Raw genomic sequence first — 22,345 nt, 5'->3', positions numbered from 1 at the left:
TGAGCTGAGCACCCAGCATTCGGCCCTGGGCCCAGGGGCTCCCCTCCTGCCCTGCCTTCCCATCCGCCCTGCTGGAGGGGCTGCTGGAGTTGAAAGGGAGAATGATCAGGGTGAGACCGCATAGGGAAGGCCTCGTTTTCGCTATGCTACCTTCTGTTTTGGCTTAAACTCAGCTGTCGGCTTAATAATAAAAGAACAGCTTCGCCAACAGAGTACTGGTGACTGCTTTCAGATTATAACTGGGACAGGATCTTGTGTTAGGTTAATGGCTACAGCAAATAGCTTGTCAAACCATCATCGTTATATGAGGCCTGTCCAGAAAGTATCCAGCCAGGCACTATGAAAAAGAGAGACATCTATTGAAGAAGATACAAGATACAAGAAACATTGCACATAGGACAGTGATGCCTCAGTCTCCTTCAAAGCAGACATCTTGAGACCTCACTCAGTTTTCCCAGTTGCCACCAGCTGCCTCGTCATATTTTCCTGAATCTCATCAATGGTCTGAAATCTCCTTCCTTTCAAAGATGATTTTAGTTTTCAGAAATCTGATGTTTCACCAAAAAACTCTGCACAAGACGTGATGCATGAGTGGACATGTCGTCGTGATGAAGCTGCCAATCATCAGTTGGTCATAGCTGTGGCCTTCTGAATCACTGGAATAGTTTCCATGGAGGACTGTTCAAGCTTCATGCAAAATCTGATGCAGGTTTCGTTGGTCTACTTACTTAGTCATTTTGAATGTGATGGCCACACAGTGCATATGCTCACTCAAGGCATCTACAGCCCTCACTGGCTAGTACAGTGAAGTTGTCATTGTTTGCACACAAACATTCCAGTCCACTCTCCTTGGCTGCCAGGTTACATCGATGTTGTGGAAACAATGGCTAGACTTCTTCCGGACAGACCTCGTATTCTGCACTAATACTATCACCTTTTGCTGGGTTATATATTACTCAATTATGATTAAGTGTGCATAACAAAACTTAAAATTTTTATGAATATTTGTTACTTCTAAAAATTTATTAGTGCAGCAAACACCTATGTAAAACTATTGATTCTCAGCTTAGATTTGGTATCGAAAGATCACCTCCATGTTCCTAAAAGTATTTACTGTAAAAGCTAGATGATTTGTACCATTTCTTAAAGTCAGTAAGTACTGACCTACAGAATCTCTTTCTTCCATTGATGGAAGAATGGATAAACAAAATGTGGTATATACATAAAGTGAAATATTATTCACCCTTAAAAAGGAAGGAAATTCTGAGAACACTAAACATGGATGAACATTCAGAACATTATGCTAAGTGACAGAAACCAAACACAAAAAGGCAAATACTGTATGATTCTACTTATGTGAGGTATGTAGAATAGTCAAAATTGTAGAGACAGAAAGTGGAATGGTGGTTGCCGGGGGAGTTAGTGTTTAATGGTACAGAGTTTCAATTTTGCAAGATCAAAGTTCTAGAGAGATGGATGGTGTTGATGGCTGCAGAACAACATGGACATACTCAAAACCGCTGAACCATACACTTAAAAATAATTAAAATGGCAAATTAAAAAGAAAAAAGGATGCTCTTTCCGCCCTGACTGGTGTCCTCAGTGGACTGGGTGCCGGCCTGTGAACCAAAGGGTCACCGGTTCCGTTCCCAGTGCAGGGCACATGCCTGGGCTGCAGGCTTGGTTCCCAGGAGGGGGTGTGCGAGATGCAACTGCACAGGGATGTTTCTCTCCCTCACCTGCTCTCTTCCTTCCTCTCTCTAAAGATAAATAAATAAAATCTTAAGAAAAATAAAAAAGAACATTTTTTCTTATGTAGGGAGTGGCTACATTAGCTCCCTTTCTGCCTTTTCTCCCTTGCTACTGAAAACGGCTGCACAGCTAGACACATGGGGCATTATAGTAACCACGTGTTTTATTTTCTGTGTTCTGATACTTGAACATCTTGGGACTGACCCTCCCAGTATTAGCCAGTTCCTGGAGAAAGTGAACAACTCCCCTGTGAGTACACTTTTCAAATGCAAACTAACCAACCTAGAGCCCACATCCCAACTACCTATTTACTCTATGGGCCCTCACTCTCTGGGACATTATCCACCCACCCTGATCACCCAGGGCCAGGTACCAGGCAACCAGAACAGCCCCTGTGCCCCAGGTCACGCTGAAATGATTCAACTAGCTAGTCCCTAGGGCTGCTGATCCTGCCTTGCCAATGGCTTCCTGCAGAAACCACAATAAAGACTCCTGCCCAAGTTTCTCCCTCTCTCTCTGACCCCTGACAACCCTGGTGCTTTCTTATATGACCCTCATGGCCTGGTGTGGCCCCTTGTTATAGACTGAATGTTTGTGTCCCCCCAAAATGCATACATTGACACCCTAACTTCCAATGTGATAATATTAGGAAGTGGGGCCTTTGGGATGTGACTAAGTGTGGAAGGGCTTATGAGGACCGAGTCCTCCTGATGTGACCGCTGCCCCCACAGGAAGAAACCAAGGGTACCCCTCTCTTTCTGCCACATGAGGACACAAGGAGGCCAGAATGGGGGCCCTCCCTGGACACTAAAGTATCAATAGCTGGCACCTTGATCTTGGACTTCCAGCCTCCAGAACTATGAGAAATAAATCTGTTGTTTAAGCGCCCAGTCGATGTATTGTGTGTGGCAGTGTGAGCTAAGACACTTCTCCTCTTGGGGACTGGAACCAACTATCTCTTCAATAGCAACTGCGTCCTAATCTGCTGGCTTTCCTCCTGGCTTTCCAGTACCTCAAATTTTCTATGAATACACAGTATTTTGAAACAGGCATTCAAATATTTGTCTCTGGATATCAGAGTTTCCTTACTTTGATGGGGCTCTCCTTTAACAGAAAGGAGAAACCCACAGCCTCGCCCAAAGAGAAGGCAACCAAGGTCACAGGAAGCCAAGGTCTGCTGAGCCGAAGTGTCTGATGCACGCTCTGCGGGTCACACCTCCCACAGGACCCCTTGCTGTCACAGTGGTTTCCGTGGCTGTGAGAATAACATTGCACTAGAGCGTGTGCAACCCCAGCCATCAGGACATGGGCCACTTACATCAATTAGATGTTTGACTTCATGCTTTTTGAGGTCACTTCCGATTTTGGCTGCTAACAGCACACATGCTCCAGCACAAAGTTTCCGATTCTGTTTGTTTAGCTTTCCCTTGAGGGCGAGCTTCTCGAAGTAGACAAAGGCCATGGCCACCGTGGGCTCCTCGAGGCCACAGTCCTCCTGAGCAAGTTTCCGCATCTCTCGCTTCAGACTAGAGAGAGACAGGAAGCGGGGAAGTCTTATTAGAACTTGGAGTTTCAGGGACCCCGAAGAAAAAGCCTACTTCATCTAGCAAGCATGTCCTTTCTCATCCCCAAGAGGGTGATGTGGAGTGGGGCTGAACCCCTATGAGTGAGAAGGTTACATAATGAGTGAGGAACAGACTCTGGGTGCTGGGGCTTCCTCTCGCTGGTGACACTGTAGAGGCCCTGTTGACTCAGGACACAGAGGACCACAGTGAACCCTAGCGGATGTCTGAGGGTCTCTCTGGAAACTTGGAGAGCTGTCCAAAACAAAAGAGGACAACTATAAAAGGAACTATGGTCATCCCATAGAGACAAATGCAGAATTAGTTACTGGGTGTCAGCTCAGTCAAACATTGGTTACGTTCATACTTATGTCAGGAGTAGTAAGCAGAAGGGTTAGGTTAAAAGCATGACAACCACAGTGCTTTGGAGAGCTGCCCAGCGAATGGACAAAGTGTGAATACTTCGTTTTTCTTATTGGTTTGACTTCTTAAACCAAACATGCCAGAATCAAACCAGTATTAAAATACATGTGCTCATAAATGTTGGTTCATATTCCAACATCATGTGTGTATATAATCTAGCCTCCATTCCCACCCCCCTGCCCCCCGCCACACACAGAAATTGTGCTGTCCTGGTGTGCAGATACCACAGGCCAGTTTCTCTCCGGCCCAGCCAGGCCAGTCCTCAGGACTACTTGGCTAGCAGACACGAGTCACCACAAAGTGGATCCACTAAGCTGTAGGGGAGACATGGGCCTGATTTTTTGTGGCTGGTTTGCTGATGCTTAAAGATGGGGCTTGGCTATCGCTTCTGGGCAGATGATTGTGGGTAAAGTGTTATCTCAAACCCTATGATACCAACTCTTTTCTCTTGTTTTGTCTACATTTGAGAAAGCAGGGAACCCAATGTTCGCTATTCTGAGTCTTCCATAACATAAATCTTACAGAACTGGTGAGCTGCAGATAGTGCGAAGTGATTCTTTTACTGAAGGCACCTCCCCCAGATCCTTGTCAGCTCATGCCCAGAGATCAGCCTTTTGCCCCACTTCCCTTGGCTCTCATGCAGAGGCACCACACAGCCAGCTTCTTGTGAGCCTCTTTTTGCTGAATGTGCCCGTATTTCACTTGAACCATCATACAAAGCATGAGTTTGATGCGTGCTGGGAGAGTGGATTGGAGGGCAAGTTCAAGCAGATGTTGATCCCCACATACCTCCTTATTTTGCTGAGTGTTAACTTAATGTGAGGAAACTTCTCCTTGAAGGTCTCATTCATGTCCTTCTTGAGATCTGAGGGCTTCACGTAGTCGATTACTGTGGTCTGCAACAGATCAGGCAACGACGTCACGTCACTCCTTACAATAAAGATCCTGGGCAATAATTACGTGCAATTTATGGTCAACCGCATGATGGGGAATCCAAGTGAGCCCCACAAAAAGGGTTCTGCTGAGTCCTGGAGCCTGAATGAAGCCATGGCCTCCGGGCATAGAGGGAAAGCAAGTCCCTGCTCTTAGCAGGACCGGGTGACATTTAGAAACACTGGCCTCTCGACCTTCAGGGGTCAGTGCCTGGCAGCGGGGGAAGTCCCTCGTTCAGCTCCTGTCTTTCAGCCTGTCTTACACACTGCAGTTTGACTCACACAGATCAGGGTGCCATCCACACTTGACCACTACGAGTTATCCGGCTGCGGGAGACTTGTTTAATGACCTCAAACTCAGGTTCTGCACCCACAAAATGAAAATAGTAACAGTGCCTCCTTCCTGTGGCTATTTTGAGAACCACGTGAGACGTTAAGGGCTCTGTGTAGTACTTGGCATACAGCAAGTACTCAACAAATGGTAGTTTTTTTTAATTGTAGGAAAATATACACAACGTAAAACTACTCTAACCATTTTTAAGTGTATAGTCAGTGGCATTAAGTATACTGACATTGTGCAACCATCGCTACCATCCATCCCCAGAACTGTTCTCATCTTGCAAAACTGAAACTCTATTCCAACTAAACAACTCCTATTCCCTCCCCAGCTCCTCCTGGCAACCACCAATCTATTTTCTGCCTCTATAATTTTGACTATTTTGGGTACCTCATACAAATGGAATCATATAGTATATGTCCCTTGGTGACTGGCTAATGTCACTTGGCATAACATCCTCAAGGTTCATCCATGTTGTAGCATGCATCAGAATTCCTCTCCTTTTTGAGACTGAACAATAGTTCATTGTATGTATATAATGTTAGCTGTTATTAATAGTCCCTTAACCTTGAGTTTCCTCTTCGTCCCCTGTCCCTTTCTAATTCTGTCCATCCTCAAAGGGGGCTTCTTGGAGCCCTTTCTGAGTACTCTGGTTCTCCCTGCCCCTCTGTGCCTTACCCTGTTAACTCTGCATTAAACACAGGTCCTGGCTGGGGATACACCTTTCAAAGGGCCCTGACAAAGGCGATGCCTCCTGTGGCTGGCTGAAGGCAATAATCTTTATTAGGCAAAGACAAAGCAAGGAGAAACCACAGATTCTGAGAGAAGGGCCATTTCCACGGCGGCTTCTCAGGCAAGGCCAGGCCTGTTTCCTCAAGAGCTCAAACAGAAGTCGGGGGCTTGCCGTGCACACCTGCATTCAGCAGACCCTTGGTCTGACACCATTTAGAGGAGGCAGATGGAATGCCTCTGGTGTCAGTTAATGACCAAGAACAGGCAAATAGTCTGCACGTCCAAATTCCCACTGATCTCAATGGCCCCTTCTTTGCTCTTCCGGTGAATGAAGGCAAACAGCAACATTAACTCTAGTGACTCTACCAAAGTTGTTCAGAGCTTCCCTGAAGTCTGGGTGGAGGTGGACATGGGGAGTGTGAGGCCTCGACCTCCTCCGCGAAGCCGGGCTCCTCTAGGCCCACTCAGGAAGGAGCTCCCTGAGCTGGCCCGGGCTGACCAGTGCTGGCACCTGCGCTGCGCTGGCAAGGAGCAAGGAGAGGGCGATGCAGCTGTGGGGCATTGGCCTGCGGATACATACACGCGCACGCATGAGTGAGTGCTGCTCTGCTGGGGGGGGGGGGCGCTGAGGGGTGGGGCGCACGCGATTTCAGGGAGCCACTCCCTGCCAAGGTCCAGCAGAGTGGATGCTTCGGCCATCCTCCTGGATGGGCCTGTTGCTCTTCCCACTTTTCAAAACTGCTCTAATTCATCTCGAGCAAATATCCCCGCCCCCCGCCCCCCCTCCCCCCCCAGTTAATAGGACGCAAGCTTTTTCATGCACAAAACAGGCAGCAGGACGGGGGAACAACATCTAACATGCTTACTTCAAGTTGCCCCATAGGCCAGTCAGTCAGTTCTTCTGTTTCCTAAATACTCAGCACCTCTTCCCCTTTCTCCCACCCCTCCCCACATCCAGGCACCCTGGACTCGCAGAGACAGCCTCCTCCTGCTCTTCCTGTGCAGATGAAAGTCACGAGGTTTGCAATGATGTAAGAACGCTCAAGCAAAGGGTCGTCTGCCTTTATTGGGGGATGAAGTCCTGGGAGCCCCAAGCAAGGATATCTGGGGTGAAGGGGGGTGTGTGCCTCCCTGAGGCAAACACAGCTGCTACGCTTTTTTCTGTCTTATATATAGATACATGCAACACTTCTCTTGAAAGAAGGCTCCCACAGCCAAAAGAGTTTTTGCAAATGTGTTCCAGCCACCTCACCTTGCAGATAAGGACAGAGAGGATCAGAGAGCCGAAGAGGCTTGCAGGGGAACCCAGCAGGCGGAGGCAGGCCCGTGCTGGGGCCCGGGTCTCCCAGATCACGTGGCCACTGCCTTCTGCTCTTCTGTTCTTAATCAGATGGAAATGAGCAGTGGAGCGCAGGGTCTACGTGGCGGTCAGAGGCTCCCACTCCAGCCCACTGGTCACCTCAGAGAAACAAGCTTAACTTCCCTGAGCTTCACCTTTTCCTTCTCTGCACAAGGTAAGAACACCTGATGGGGCTGTTTCATGGGTTTGTCTCGAAGATCAAATGGAACAGAATGTCCCTAGTGGACAGTGGAGAATTTTATCGAGAGCATCATAGGGGAAGATGGCAGCAAACTGGGCTCAGCTCCAGTCCCACTGAGTCAGGGTCTGAGGTGGGGCCCTGCTATCTGCACCATGAAGTTGCCCAGGTCATTTTTTTATGGGAATCAGATCCTCCTTGCCTGGCTAACAGCCATCCACTTCTGCAGGAGCTTCTTCCCTAAACCCCCGGGGGGTCAATGTCTCTCCTTCATTATAAAAGGTCTGGATATCTGACCCCCTTCCAGGATTCCCTCTGGACCTCCTGACTCCTTTGCAGCTAGGATTCCAAATATAACTCCAATTCTTCCTATGCAATGCACCGGCATGAGAAGGCAAATTTGAAGCAGAGGCTATGCTTCTGCTGTTTGTGCAGTTATGAGGAGAAGTGGCGGGCGTCCTGGAGCCCTGGTGTCCATCTTGCAGTGTAAACCACAGCAGGGGCAGCTTCCTGACCTAGAGGTGGCACCACTGCCTCCTCTGGAGCTGGGGGCTGGCGCAGCTCCCCCGGTGGCCTGTCTCTACAGCATGGTGTTGGGATCATTCCTGGCTGTTTCTTCAGCCTCCCCAGTGATTCTATGAGCTATTTAGTACTCATATGTAATAAACCCCTTTCTTCCTAGATTAGCTCCAGTGGAGGCTGAACCGTGACTAATGCACACAGTACTTTCATTGATGGCATTTACCACTATCATAATTGTACCCTGCTGGGTAGACATGGCGTATAGACAGAGCTTTTAATTCTCCTAAAGGCACTACTGTCATCCGTTCACCAAGGTATGGCATCTTTCCCTGGGGCCCTCACATGCTACTTCCTGGCCAGTTCTTGCTTTTGATTGACCTCGTGAGCACCAACAACCCAGCTCTGTCTGCGGCGCTGGAGATGGAGCGAGGAGGTCTCAGGCCCAGCCCAGGCCTTGCAGGAGACTCTTATTTCTACAAGCAGCCTCATCCTGACTCTTTAGGGTATGAAGCTGGGGCCTGCTTTTTCTGAGAGAGGGATGAGTGGACATGTATATGAATTTCCAGACTGGACCCTAGGGACGGAGTAGAAAGAGGGTTAATGAGCTGATGCTCCATGGCAGCCCCAAGGATGGTCAAGCCCTCGAGTTCATCTTCCAGATCACAGAATTCTTCTGAACCCCAGCTCAGCCGCCCAGATGTACGAAAGTGGCATTCTGCTACCCTGTCTGTGTGGACTTTCTCGCCACAGGGCCACATCCTTGCGACTGCTCCCGGCACTGAGTAGGAGGCCTGTTGGCAGCCTGATCCTCCACTTTCTTATCTATTTAGCTGTCACGTGGCTAATCGGAGTCTAATCAGGATAGACATGGGCCAGCTGGGCCCAGGATTCCCAGGGTGGCTGCTTTGGGAAATCCAATGGCTTCTGGGAAAAGAGACTGTGAATGCTGACTGCTTGTTGGAGGCTTGCTGCTGCCCATACCTGAGGCAAGTGGAACAAAATACCTTCTAGTCTGTTTGCTTACGTCTATTTTAGGAGTGAGGCAGATTGACTATTGGAGCAGTAAAATGCCTCTAAGGCTGAAGAAGGTAATGAGGTTGGAGGTAAACTGTGGATGGCAGTCTGAGCACCTTAGGCTGGTGAGAATGTGGAAGTGGTTGTATCCGTTTCCTGTGGCTGCCGTAACAAAGTACCATGGACTATGTGGTTTCAACAACAGAAACTGATCATCTCACAGTGCTGGAGGCTAGAAGTCTGAGATCGAGGTGTCGGCAGAGCCACGTTCTCTCTGAAATCTAAAGACTGGAGAAAGCTTCCTTGCTTGTTCCTAGCTTCTGGAAGTCCTAGGCATTCCCTAGCTTGGAGATGCTGCGCTCCAGTCTCTGCCCCTGCCTTCACCTGGTGCTTTCCCTGTGTGTCTGTGTCCAGAGCTGTCTTCTCCTTCCTTGTGTCTTCTCATAAAGACTCCAGCCCTATTGATTTAGGGCCCGCCTTCCTTTAGTATGACCTCATCTTAACTAATTCCTATCTGCCGATACCCTATTTTCAAATAAGGTCACATTTTCAGGTCTTGGGGGTTAGGACCTCAACTTGTCTTTTTTGGGGGACACAATTCAGCCCCCAGCAGTGGTGTCTGCTTGTTCATAACGGTGCTGCTATGCGACCATGCTGTACACTGACCAGCCCAGCTTTGCCCCAGGGAGCAGGTTTTGGCCTTGGCCTTGGTCTGAGGGCACACTTTTCATGTTTCTTCTTTCCTGTCTGTTTTTTGTCTCTACTTCTCTGAGCAGTGGGGACCATCCCAGACTCTGGAGCCTGACCCTTGGTTTAAACCCTGGTTCTGCCATAAGATAGCTGGACAGCCTAGTGTAAACTGCTTAAGTTCTCTGTGCCTCAGTTGCTTCATCTGGCCTCCCCATCATCCACTTTATGTCGATGGCTAGAGGGCACCAGATCTGCAGGGCTGCTCCAGGTCCTAGTCACACTCGGCGGCACGGGGACACACTCAGGGCAGCCCCCAAGGCGACAGCCTGCTCCCAGACCCTGGCTCAGGCAGGGCCTTGCACACGCTCTGCGCCTGCAGCCCACTGCCGCACAACAGCCCCGGACGGGCCAGGCTCTGGGTATTGGAAGAATCACGCTGAGCCCAGGACCACACCCACTTCAGGCAGGTTCCAGAGGGGACGACAGTCCTCGCTGTGCTCAGCTCCAGTTCTCCCTAAGAAACACTTTCTGGAATTCAGCAGCCACAACTCCTCTGCATGGACCTCTCTGCCTTGAAGGCCTTAGGACGCCCTGGAGAGACTAGCCTTCCCCGCCATCCTGACACACAGTCGTGGGGTTACCCCAGGCTCCGAGCCACTCCGTGCTGGTTTGAGAGAGAATGAATGAAAAGTGAGGCCAATGCTTTTTTTCTAGAGGCCCCCTCAGTCTGAATGTAGAGTTTATAAAGGCTTGCAAGGCTCAGAGTTTGCCAGTGTACTTATGTCACTGTGAATCAAAGTGGTAATAAACAGACTGTAGTTCCTTCCTGCTTTGGGGCAGACTGAGTGACCATTGTTTTCATTGCCACCTCACCCCAGGCCTTGAGCTGTGCCAGGTACAAGGCCTCTTGCAGCCTCGGCAGTGGCCAGCACCTGGGCTAGGCTGTGTGATGGACAGGCAACTTCAACCCTGCTTGTGTTTTTACAAAGGGAGCCATTCCGGGCTCGTGGTGAGAGATCGCTTAAGTGCACCTTCTTGCAACTGCTGGCTGCAGGAAAGCCGTGTGTGCACAGCTGCATAAAGGGGAAGAGGCAAAGGCTGGCTGAGAGGAGGCTGCCAAAAGTCAGAGTGTCCAGAGAGACGCAACTGAGACAGGAGCCCACCAGCCTGCCCCGCTGGAGGCAGAGTTAGAAAAAGAAGGGCCAGCACGGGGGCTGACACCACGGAACCCTTTCGAGATAACAGGAAAAGATGGTGAGACCACAACTGTCTACCGCATCTATTGCGGAGACACTGAGACATCCTTTGCTTTAAAAAACAAATAAAGGTTTGACTCATCAGGAGAGTAGGGAGGGGGCCTCCACAGAACTGAACTTGGGTCTCAATGCTAAAAAGTCAAGGCCCCCTGGGCTGGGCAGGGGTGGGGTTGCAACGGGGAGGGGTGGGTTGGGGCCAGGGAGGAGAGGACTGAGGCAGCAGGTGTGTGTGGGGGGGATGCGTCGCAGGAGGTACAGAGACCCTGATAACAGTGGAGAACAATGAGGGGCTCAGAGCTGACAGGCTGCTGATCCGATGTGAATAGAAACAACATAAAAGGAACTTCTACCTTGGGGCCTGCTTAGTCTCTCCTTCCTTCCCCACATCTTCCTGGCTATTCTTATGAGCAGCTCTGAACAGGTGTGAGCTTGCTGTAGACTCTGCTACTGTTCCCCTCTGGGTCAGAGGGGTCCCTGGGGGCAGGAACATTCCAAAGGAGCCTGGGTTCCAGTCCCAGGAGCCAGCAGGGTGCCCAGGAACAGGCAGGCAACCTCCCTAAGCCTTCATTTCCTTGAGCCTGTGGAGGGAAGGAGGGAGCTAAGCCAGTGATCTCCATGGCTCCTTCCAGCACAACAGCCACTGAGCAACCAGAGCTAATCTGCCCCACCACACCTGTCCGACATCCATCGGCGCTCCAGCTCAGCCAGGCACTGAGAAAACAGATGTTATGTGCTCCCTAAGGTAATTAAGCAGAGTGGCGACCCTTGACTAAATCTATCTAACCACGAACAGCTGGGCATTTTGGCTGTTCTAGGCATTTAATCCTTTTCCCTAAGAGGACAGTAAATCACAAGGAAACTATGGGAATGGGCAGTCGGCCTGTGCAGGTGGGGCAGCACTTGTTATTATTTCTACCCATCGGGTTCCAAATACAGAACCCTAGATTTACTCTCCCTTCCCTCTCCTCGGGGGAGCAGTTCTTCCATTTCCCTCACTGAAACAAAACTGAGAAGAGAAACACAGGAAAAACTGCCTCTGCTTCAGGGTTTTACATGACCACGTGGATTTAACAGGTGATGCAAAAGCGTGTTCACAATTTCAGGTATTTGTCACGTATTTACCGGGTGCTACAAACACTTCTGGAGTAGTTTCTCCACCCACCTGAGATAGCGCTGGGTGAATGTGGTCTGAGTTCACACACACCTAGATAGCATTTAGATGCACATTAAAAAAGAAAAATCTTCACCCGAGGGCACATCTATCGACTTTTGAAAGAGAGAGCGAGAGAGACACATCGATGTGAGAGAGAAACAACTATCAGCTGCCTCCCGCATAAGCCCAGACCAGGGATCAAACCCGCAACCCAGGCACATTGCCCCAGGCACACTGCCCTGATGGGAACTGAACCCGCAACTCCTTGTTGTAGAAGATGACACTCCAACCAGCTGAGCCACTCTGACAGGGCTGGATGCACCTTTATTTTACTTTTAATTTTTTTAAAAGTTTTTTTTTAAATTTATTTTTAGAGAGGGGAAAGTAGGGAGGAAGAGAGGGAGAGAAACATCAACATGTGGTTGCCTTTCACGCACCCCCTGCTGGGGACCTGGCCTGCAACCCAGGCACGTACCCTGACTGGGAATTGAACCAGTGACCTTCTGCTTCACAGTCCGGTGCTCAATCCACTGAGCCACTCTGACAGGGCTGGATGCACTTTTAAATGTCTGTTTCTTAAATGGTGGGCTCAGAACATGAGCCAATTAACTGTGTATGAAGGGTCACATTAAAAATCACAAAAGTGATTATACAAAATCTGAGACAAATTCAAAGAAAATGAGCAGATACTGCAATATCTTCGGCAAAATGTAAGGCTAATACTTCATTTTGTATTATTTTTACAAGGAAAAAAAGATTTAAAAACCCACCACAATTCTGATGCATGCTCCAACATAAACAGCATGCTATGCAGCCAGACACAAAAGAGCACATAGTGTATAATCCCATTTTTATGAAATATCCAGAACAAGTGCATGTACAGCAACAGAAAGTAGATTAGTGGTTACCTAGGGCTTACGGGGTGAGGCACTAAGGATATGGGGCTTCTCGTGGGGATGATGGAAACGTCTCTTGAAATCAGCTGTGGCGATGTTTGCATGCCTTTGTGACTATACCAAAACCTGCTGAATTGTATGATGTGTGAACTATATCCAATTAAGCTGTCATCCCCCCTCCCCACAAAAAAAAAACAACATGGAAAAACCCACCCAAATGCAGTAAAGCATTTGAGGCATTTTGTTTTTAACACTTACACCAAAAGCTGTCAGGCCTCAAAGATCCCGCTGCTCAGCTCCTGTGCAGGTGCTTGGCAGGTCTTCCCTGGAGCTGGGGAAGCACCAGAGCCCTTTCAGGTCTCAGCGGGGGCCTACGCATGGTGTTTTTGTCACACTGGATGACTTTTCTTAAACAGGGTCTCCTGAATTGAATAAGCTTCATGCACCTCGAAATCTGAGGGCCTTAGAAGGAACTTTGCAAGGGAGGGCCCTGTAGGGGCTTAAGATGCTTTAGCTTCTCGATCAGCCTACCCTGCAGACAGCTAAATAAGTGCTCCCGTCATCAAGACAGCGTTCAATGAAAATGGATTATGTGGGAGGGGGCCGGGAGCACAGCCCAATCACCCACCATGTGGTAGGTTGAACTGTCTTCTTTTTATTGTCTTCTACTTCTCACTGCTCAGCATCTCACACTGTACTGAAAAATTAAGTTCTAAGGTATTATTATGGGAATATACCCCATATGGGAAAGAAGGGTTTTTCCACAAATACTTAGATTGTAATATTAAGTAAACCTAAGGCACTTTATCATGGAGAGCAGTCCAAGAGATGTCCTCTTGAGATTTATATACCTATAGATGTCATAAAGGCTGTTAGTCGAGTTCCTTTCTGTCAAAACACTTCAAGAGGGATTTTTTCCTGAGAAAGGAAGTTTTGTTGACATTATCTCAGTCAGCTCTTTCACTCGTTTTCTCTTCTTAATTGCTCTCTGCACCCATAAAGTGGGGGAAGAAACCACAACCGACTTTGGCTGCCAGGTTCTAATGATAAATAACCAGTCTCTAGTGAAACTTTAATTACAAGACCGGCGGCACACAAAGCAGGCAGCGTCCGGTTCCGACACGAGGCCTCCCGCCTCCCTCGCTGCCCTGAAGAACACCATCAGCAGCGAAGGCCCTACAAGGACCTGCAGGCAGCCAGGGGGCTCCACATCCTCTCACCTTCTGTGCTCACTTTCTAGAAACTCTGAGGCCAAAACCAGAGAGGCTGTGACAATTTGGTTTCCACACCTGCCCCAGGAATGTTTTTTGTTGTTTAAAAGGTCACCTTTGCCCTTCCACAGTGGCTAACAGTGGAAGTCACCTGCACAGATCAAAGTCAAAAAATATGATGGGAACTATGACTGCAAGGCCAATTTTAAAGGGGTGCCACTTAAACTGTGTAAATAACAGGCTTCTTTCTGAGTCTCAAGGAAATGTGCACCTCTGGAACCCTTCCACTTTAAGGCATGTCCCAACCATGGCCTTTTTATCATATACTTAGAACAAACATGAATGAAAATATACATCCAACTACATCCTGGCTGGTTAACATCACCTCCCCTATGACTCAGAAAGCCTGCTCCTAGGTTTTTATTTGCCTAAGAGAAATAAAAATATATATCCACAAAAAGACTTATACAAGAATGTTTGTAGAGGCAATATTCACCATGTCCCTAAACTGGAAACAACCCAAATGTCCATTAACAAGACAACGGATAAATAAACTATGGTTCGGCCATACAAAGAAATCCTACTTAGCTATAAACACACACATACACACACAGAAAAACAACTTACTGATACAATCTACATAGTGAATTGCAGATATTGTGTGGAAGAAGATGGACCAAAAAAAAGTAAGACTCCATAGTCTATGATTCCATTTATATGAAGTTCTAGAATAAGCAAAACCGTTGCCTTTGTGGGGAGGGGGTGAGAGTCCAGGGGGATGGGCAGGAGGGAACTTTCTAAGGGGATAGAAATGCTCTATATCTTGCTCAGAAAGGAGGCTGCAAAATTCACAGAACTGTACACTTAAAATGGGTGCGTCTGACTGTATGGAAATTATACCTTAATATGAAAAGGGGAAAAAAAAAAAGGCTACAGCAGGATTTGATGGGGTGAAAGGACTAGCGCATCATTTTCAGGGTTGGCTGACCCTGCAGAGGCCAAAGGGACAACTCAGGCCCTAAGATTCCACAGGTACAGGGCACCCCAAAACCACAGACAACAGCCCTGGTTTTCAGGCTGCAGGCCTCCACGGGGCAGGCCTCACCTGAGCTGGCCTGGGGGCCTAAGCAGACAGGCATAAGCAGCAGGACCTCAGAGAACTTGCGCTGCTGTGCAGACAGTCTGTCTGTAACCAGCATGCTAGCCCCTTCCCCAGCCTCCAAGCAAAGGTCTCAGCAGGGAACCCTGGAGAGGGGGCTGCACAGGCTCCACACAGGTCTGACGTCTGCCTCCAGGGGGCGCCCTGCCAACAGTGAGGGTTCACACCCCAGTGGCCTCTCCAAACTAGGTCTGTCTGGGCAGAGCCCCGCATCCGACTACGGGCCAAGATGTGCCACCAACCCTCGGAGAGGGCCTTCAACAGCCCAGGTTGAATAATCTGTCATTCTGTCCACCTGGTCGTCAGTGCCTATTACAAGTGCAGCTCCCTGCACCTGAGGTTGAGATAATGACAGTTTGTCAGGACCATCATTCTACAGGCCTGACTTTCCCAAGGGTGTGCGTGCGCAAGTGTGTTTCTGTGCACGCAGAGGGAAAGGCAGTGACTTTTGCTGTTAAAAATACCGATTTTACACAGTCAGCCTCTTTCACTCTTCAAGGTCTTGCACACGGACTCTCCCCCCAAGGCCCAGCAGGGCCACTGCTCAGCGGGTGCGTTCAGGGCCCTTTCCTCAGAGGCGCCTTCCTGAGGCCCACCTCCAACGGCCAACCCTCCCTGCCATCTCCTACCACCGTCCTCACACTGCTCATGACTACAGCGATGTCTCTACTTGTTTACGGCTTGACTTCTCCACTCGCTACAAGGTCAAGGGGAGTGGGGACTGTGGCTGCTTTAACCTCCACTGCATAAGGAAGCACCTGCCCTGGCACATAGTAGGGCTCAGTCAACACTGGTTGATGGACAAATTCTATACCTATTACCCAATGCACAAAATAAAGCAAGCAAACAAACAAAATCCCCAGCTCTTACCCCTGCAAGCTCAATGTAAAATGCATGTGAAACAGCCCTGCACTCCCTGCCTGCTTCTAGAGAAGGAGTCTCCTGGGAGCAGGTTTGATGTTCTTTGTCACACATGACACACACATCAATGGCTTAGACAAGAATGCTGCAAAGTGGGCCGCTCACATTTTATCAGAGTGTCAATATCTGTGGCCAGACGGGAAGGACAGATGCAGGTCTAGTGGAGCTGACCAGGCAAATGCAGTTTGTGAGCAATTTCATTCTCTAAAAAATGAACTATTACAGGAAGCATGGGCTGTAGATTCAATGTGGTGAAATGAAAAATGACCTACATGGGAACATAAAACAAGGAGGACAGGACATGTATGCTGACTTAGCAAGTCATCTAGCATGCCGTCCTAGGAAAAATTACTTGTGTGCAAAGGAGCACACATGTGGACTATAGCCCAGAACCTTGAAGCTCACAATGACAGAGTTTAAAGGAAAAAAGAAAACAAAACCAGACCTGGCACCAGCCGGACACCAGGCCTATAAAAGGAGAGGTCAGTGTTATCACCAGACATAACACGTCTATGAGCAAGCTCCCCAACAAACCACAATGTCAATAAGAAATAGTGTGCCATCTTATTCTCCGGGGCACCTAGAAATTTGTTAAACTGCTGACCCAAAAAACTACCTTCAAGTCCTTCTGAAGCCAGCAGTGCTGCCACTGAACGCTGAGGGATGTGGGATCCAGGAGCCAAGTGAGAAAACCTCTGAACCAGGAGTTCTGGCCTCCACACCCCACTTCCTGTCTGTCAACTGTGACAGCCTCGCTCAGGCTCCCTGAGCCACAGCTTCCTGCCCAAGTTACTTAATAAATAAAGTGAACTTTGATAAATAAAGCAGTGAACATAAAGAATCCTTCTTCCTACACAAGTCACGACCTTTTAGTTGCTTCTTCCTTAACATCAGAGTGATGATTCTGGTCATTTATTAATCACTTATTATATGCTAGCTTACATAAATAAGCTCTGTTTAAAAAGCAAAACAAAACAAAACAACTAGCCCTGGCTTGTGTGGTTCAGTGGATTGAGTGTCGGCCTGCAAACCAAAGGGTCGCCAGTTTGATTCCCAGTCAGGGCACATGCCTACGTTGTGGGCCAGGTCCCTGGTTGGGGGCGTGCAAGAGGCAACTGATCCATGTTTCTTTCACACATCGATGTTTCTCTTTCCCTCTCCTTCTCCCTCCTTTCCTCTCTCTCTCTAAAAAAATAAATAAATAAAATCGCTTCAAAAATTAAAAAAAAGAGGTAAGTCGTCTCACAGGTCACAGAGTAGTAAAAATAACCATCCATGGCTCTGGTTTTGCTTTCTTAGTTGGCATCTGGGGAATAAGGACAGGATAGTGAGGAATAGGAGCAATTTAAAACTATATGCCTTTGGTAATTCATTCTGACCCAATGTGACATATTAGAATGATCCCTGAGCTATTTGCCATATTACAGGAGGATACATGCTGAAAGTAGCTGGCCAGGGCCTGAGTTCTGCCTGGTGTCTTCTGGTGTCAGCTACTTGCCAGATGTTCCCCTCAGAGCGAGGCTGGAGGGCGGACCCCCACTGGTGAGAACTTTCGGCTCTGACCAAGTGTTCAGGTGCCCTTTGAGTCAGTAGGGTTGGGTCCCACTTTGGCTTCTGCAGACACACAACAGCTAATCGCAGAAAAAGGACCGTCTGCTCACTGCTGGGGCTGGGGCTGCTGAGAACAGCACAGGCAGGGGAGGGCCGAGGGAGCCAGAGCAAGGTGTCTTCAGCTGTGCCTGCCTGGCAGGGAGGTGGCGGGCCTGTGCTCTCCCACCTGACGTCATGTGTGGCAGGCCTGGGGCGGCCGGTCTCCCCACAAGCCCCACCCTCCTCTCCTCCCACAGCCTCCCAGGCTTGGCCTGCCTCAGAGCCCGGGGCAAGTCAGCCCCGAGAACGTACCCGGGACCCTGCCAGGCTCCACCGATGTCCGGAGAGACAGAAGCCCAGAGTGGTGGGAAACAGTGGTTGGCCAAAAGCAGAAAGCAAAGTCATACAAAGGGAAAAACAGGAAAAGACCAAGAAATAAAAACAGCAAAGAAAGGTTTTGCATTTAACACCCACAATGTCCTACTTTCACTTTCCCAGGAGACAATTCTGTCATTCTGAGCCCAGTGCCAAACGTCTGCTCGGAGTGCATGTAGAGGCCTACACTCACCGAGGAACTCCAAACAGAGCTGAACTTGAACTCAGCGCTGCCAGTGATGGGGCAGATCCTCTCCTAGCGGGGGGCCTACGGATGTACAAGCTTGGCGAGCCCCCTCTAAGGTGAGGGTCCCTGACCCTGGGCTGGTAGCTAAAGTGATGTATGCAGACCAGATGACCACCATAATCCAGGACCAGCAATGTGCTCACCTGTCCGTAAGCCACACTGGGCGGTCCTCAAGAAGGTCTCCAGGCTGAGCAGTGTCTAAACAAGCCCCTGAATCCTAGGCAGAGCAGCCGTCTGTTAAGGAACGGATGCCACCTCCAAGCTACTCCATGGAGGATGAGGGGGTGAGCAAACCAATCTTCTCTCCATCGTTACTCACCATGTATGAAGGAAAGATCAGAACCCGTTTGTGCTTGCCACAAGGCCACTGGGGGTCGTCCAGGAGATTTGGGTCGTAGTCCATAAAGTCTCCCAGGTCACTGCCTAAAGATCACATGCAAAGTGATAATTAGGAACTCCAGACCCTCTGAAGGAGAAGCAGCTGGGCGAATGCCAAGCACAGAATCAGAATGAAGACAGGCTGGCTTCAGGGCATTTAGCTCAGAGTCATGGTCGCTTGCTCTGACTTTTAGTAAATGTCTCTGCATGCCAATGAAGTGTATCCTCCCCCAAAAGGGTTCCCACATTCTTAACATTATGACTTTTTTTTCCCATTTAGAAAATTATGTGTCAATCTCCCTGACCCGGGAGAGTGCAAAACCTCACAGAGCATGAAAAATGAATGCTCACAGGTTACAAAATGGGGTGCCGAAAAGGCTCACTTTCTAAACCTTCAGATCAATAGTAGTTGTGCCATGTGAGAAGCCCGTTTTTGGTGTGAATGCTCCTGGGCAGACTGCTGGTCCCCATAAACACAAATCAAAGCAGGCACCAACGCAAACAGCTGTACATGACCAGAGGTGGCTGGAACACCAGGACTTCTGAACTTGGCACCGGGAACAGGCCGAAGGAACTTCACATTCACCTGGAATTTCTCTGAGAGCAGTAATACTGCTTTATAAAGAGCTTTTCCCCCCATTCCAATTCTTACAAAGCTTTGTATAGGCAAAGCTGGGAGCATTCAAGTCTTTCTTCAGCAGCCAAGTTAGCTCACCCACTCTAAGAATCAGAAGGGCAGTTCTCACACCAGATCCTGGGTTTCTGGCCCAATTATTTGAAGAAAAGCCAAACTTGAGCACTATGAAAACGCAGGCAAGAAGCAGGTGGCCGGTGAGATGACAGCCATCTTTGCAAAATGGCCCTGGCATTGCTCCTTGGGAGAGCTCAGGGGGTTGGCAACTGTGGCATCTCATTAGAGGGATCGCCCTGTGGCCTGGTTGTGAGCCTGTAGAGCCTGAAATTGGGCTTTCCCCAAAGTCCCATGACCTGTAGGATGCAAGGGACCCCTGTCCTCCAGTCCACATACAGGGAGACCCAGGCCACACTGCACACCGAGACATCTCCTGCCCCCAGCTACCAGACCCAGCCAGGTCCCAGGTTACCTGTGTCGAGGCTCCCCTGGGTGCTGCTTGCTCGTCCTATAGAGAGGCTGCGGTGGCTCAGGTTACGGAACTGGGAGAAGGAGGAGGTGGAGTCAGTGGTATTTCTCCGGGCTCCAAAGGCATTTGTGGGTAACAGAAACTGGGTATATGAAACAGTCTAAAAGGTGAAGACAAAAATGGCAAGTGATTATTTCCAGGCCATGTTAGGCTTGCATTCTGCCCAAGCTACGTCGCTACCAAAGTTCAGGTCTATATTCTCCTATGTGCAATTCTAAAATCAAAGAGATCTACAAAGTGAAACTGTGTGCCAAATTTGTGCCAGAGCTGGCTGGCTATAGTTTTAAGTTATCCCACTTGGTGAGAGTACTCAGGTTATGTGGCAGAAATGTAAGTGTCCTTGATAACAACGTGTAATCATAGAAACTGTTGGGATGTTGTGTAATATGTGAGGCACAAACTGCTATTACTTTTCACAAACCAGCAAGTGCAGAATTCCAGGACACGTCAGATCCCAGGAGTCTCTGACAAGGGACTACGACCTTTGGCAGGTCCTTTGTGTTCCTTCCACGGATGCCATCCTTGATCTATTCTCTGTCCTATCCCCCCTCATTCCTGTGTAAACACCCAGCCTTTAGGAATGAAAATAGAAAAAGTATCTTCCTTTTCACCTGCCTGGGAAATCACGGCTCATGCACCATGAGCTCAGGGCTGATGTCGTTTGAGCACAGTGGTGACAAGCTGTCCTGGGGGAAGGGTGGCAGAGAGGTCATTTGCTACCCAGAAGCTTCGCCTGCACGCAAACTACGCTGGGATGGCTTCCCCAAAGAAATGCGTGCATGGTCTCCACTAACAGGCTTTGGGAGGGTTTATGAAGACTGCCTGGATCCAGCACGAGAGGTCAAGTTCAGATTTCAACCTTCTCTCCTCAGACTTCAACCCAGCAGTCTAGCAAACTGCGTGTGAAAGGGGAATGTGGTAGCCCTGCTGCTTGGGATCACTATCTAAGGCTGAGGGACTCAGCTGCTCAGGACCACAGGAAGCCGAAGTACCTTCTAGTAGTGGGAATGTTGCTTGCCGACACCATCAGTTAATGCAATCCCCCATCGCTCCGCCCCAAAACATGCACATGGATGCTTGCGTGTGCCTGAGATACTGGTCAGCATCTTGCATTCCATCGTATACGGCATAGGCGGAGAAACAGACATGCTGTTATGTAACCACTGCCTCGATGGCACGCCATCTGCAGGCTGGCGGGGTGGGGGGCAGGAAGGCTGGCATCATATGACCAGGAACATTCCCCACACCTGGCTCCTCCACCACTGGTGAGGTTTGTGGTCTGTCACACGGCTTCTGCTTCCTGGCCCTTGTGGAATGGGCGTAAGCTCACTGACTGGAAGCCAGGCAGTCTTACCTTCCCATCAGCTCCCAGCTCCACGCCTTCAAGGCCAATGACCTCCTTCAAGCTCACGGCGCCTGTTGATTGTCTCCCTCCATCCAACTTCAAATCCCTAGGGAGGACAAGCCAAAGAAAAAATTGCTGTTGTGTGCACCCAAAAGAGACATGATGATGCTTATGACACCAGATACCATAGTCACACTGATGAAAATGACCAAGCAGGCCCTGGCCAACAGGGTATCCCTCTGTCCCTCCTTTGGGACTTGTCAGTGGCAATCTTTGGGCAGCTCCACTCACTCTGATATAAATGCCATCAAAACGAACAGAAAGCCTGACGATGAAAGTCAGGCTCAGAAGCCAGTGGATTACCAACATCCCTTCCTGCTCAGCATGGTCCCTCCACTCTTAGATGGTCATCAAACCACCTTAGATGGAGCATTTCCTGGGCACAGTGGGAAAATGGTCTCTTGGGCTCCAGCTGCTGGCTTCTTTTTAAATCTGGGGAGACCACCTCTCCTTGACTCCCCCTTTATTAGACAGAAGAAATAAATTCAAAATAAATTCTTATCCTAAACAGTTCTCAGATTTATTGATGGTAATGAAAGAATTAATGCCACAATAGTCCCCCCTGCTAACTTGCCAGGCCACCTAGAGGAAGAAAATGAGTATTATTCTATTAAAAAAAAATCTCCAGTGTTAACAATAAGCACTTACAGAACACGTTATAATTTACAGACTTCCACACATCATCTCTTTCATTCTTTAAGATGCCCTTATCAGACGGGTATTGCTATTACTATCCTGTTTTGCAGATGAGAAAAACGAGGCCTAGAGGTAGGCCTCTGACTTGGTAGGTCGATGACTTGCCAAGGCCACTGGTACAGTGGTTTGTAGAGACTGGTTTTGCATCCAGTGATCTCTCTAGTACATCCGGTTGCCTTGAAGATGCAAGATGGGCTGGCTGAGGCTATAGTTACACAAAACTGCTCACATTTTCAGGGACAATCTCCCTCTCCTTACAGTAGTCCTCCAACTTGGCTGCCTATTGGAATCACGTGGGGATGTTTGACAAACTACTGATCTCCGGCTCCCACCCCAGCCATCCTGCTTCGGTTGCCGCAGGGTGCAGCCTGGGAGGTAGGAGTTTTAAACGCCCCC

The 22,345-nt window shown here is 49.0% G+C and overlaps 1 protein-coding gene across 3 annotated transcripts in view; it reads right to left on the bottom strand.

Moving 5' to 3' along the window:
- Positions 1–22,345, bottom strand: part of CABLES1 (Cdk5 and Abl enzyme substrate 1) — a 101,461-nt gene that overhangs the window by 1,961 nt on the left and 77,155 nt on the right. For all 3 annotated transcript variants that reach the window (XM_054583444.1, XM_054583445.1, XM_054583446.1), the window contains 5 exons: positions 21,203–21,299; positions 19,792–19,948; positions 18,630–18,733; positions 4,527–4,633; positions 3,071–3,278 (listed from right to left, as the gene is read on the bottom strand). In XM_054583444.1, coding sequence (XP_054439419.1) covers positions 3,071–3,278; positions 4,527–4,633; positions 18,630–18,733; positions 19,792–19,948; positions 21,203–21,299 — 673 coding nt within the window. The remainder of the gene's footprint in view (positions 1–3,070; positions 3,279–4,526; positions 4,634–18,629; positions 18,734–19,791; positions 19,949–21,202; positions 21,300–22,345) is intronic.

The sequence above is a fragment of the Pteronotus mesoamericanus genome, unplaced genomic scaffold, assembly GCF_021234165.1.
Source record: "Pteronotus mesoamericanus isolate MK-2021 breed Mesoamerican mustached bat unplaced genomic scaffold, CSHL_Meso_final contig_74, whole genome shotgun sequence".
Lineage (NCBI taxonomy): Eukaryota > Metazoa > Chordata > Mammalia > Chiroptera > Mormoopidae > Pteronotus > Pteronotus mesoamericanus.
The sequence above is the reverse complement of the archived record's forward strand: the minus strand, read 5'-3'. Positions and strand labels throughout refer to the sequence as shown.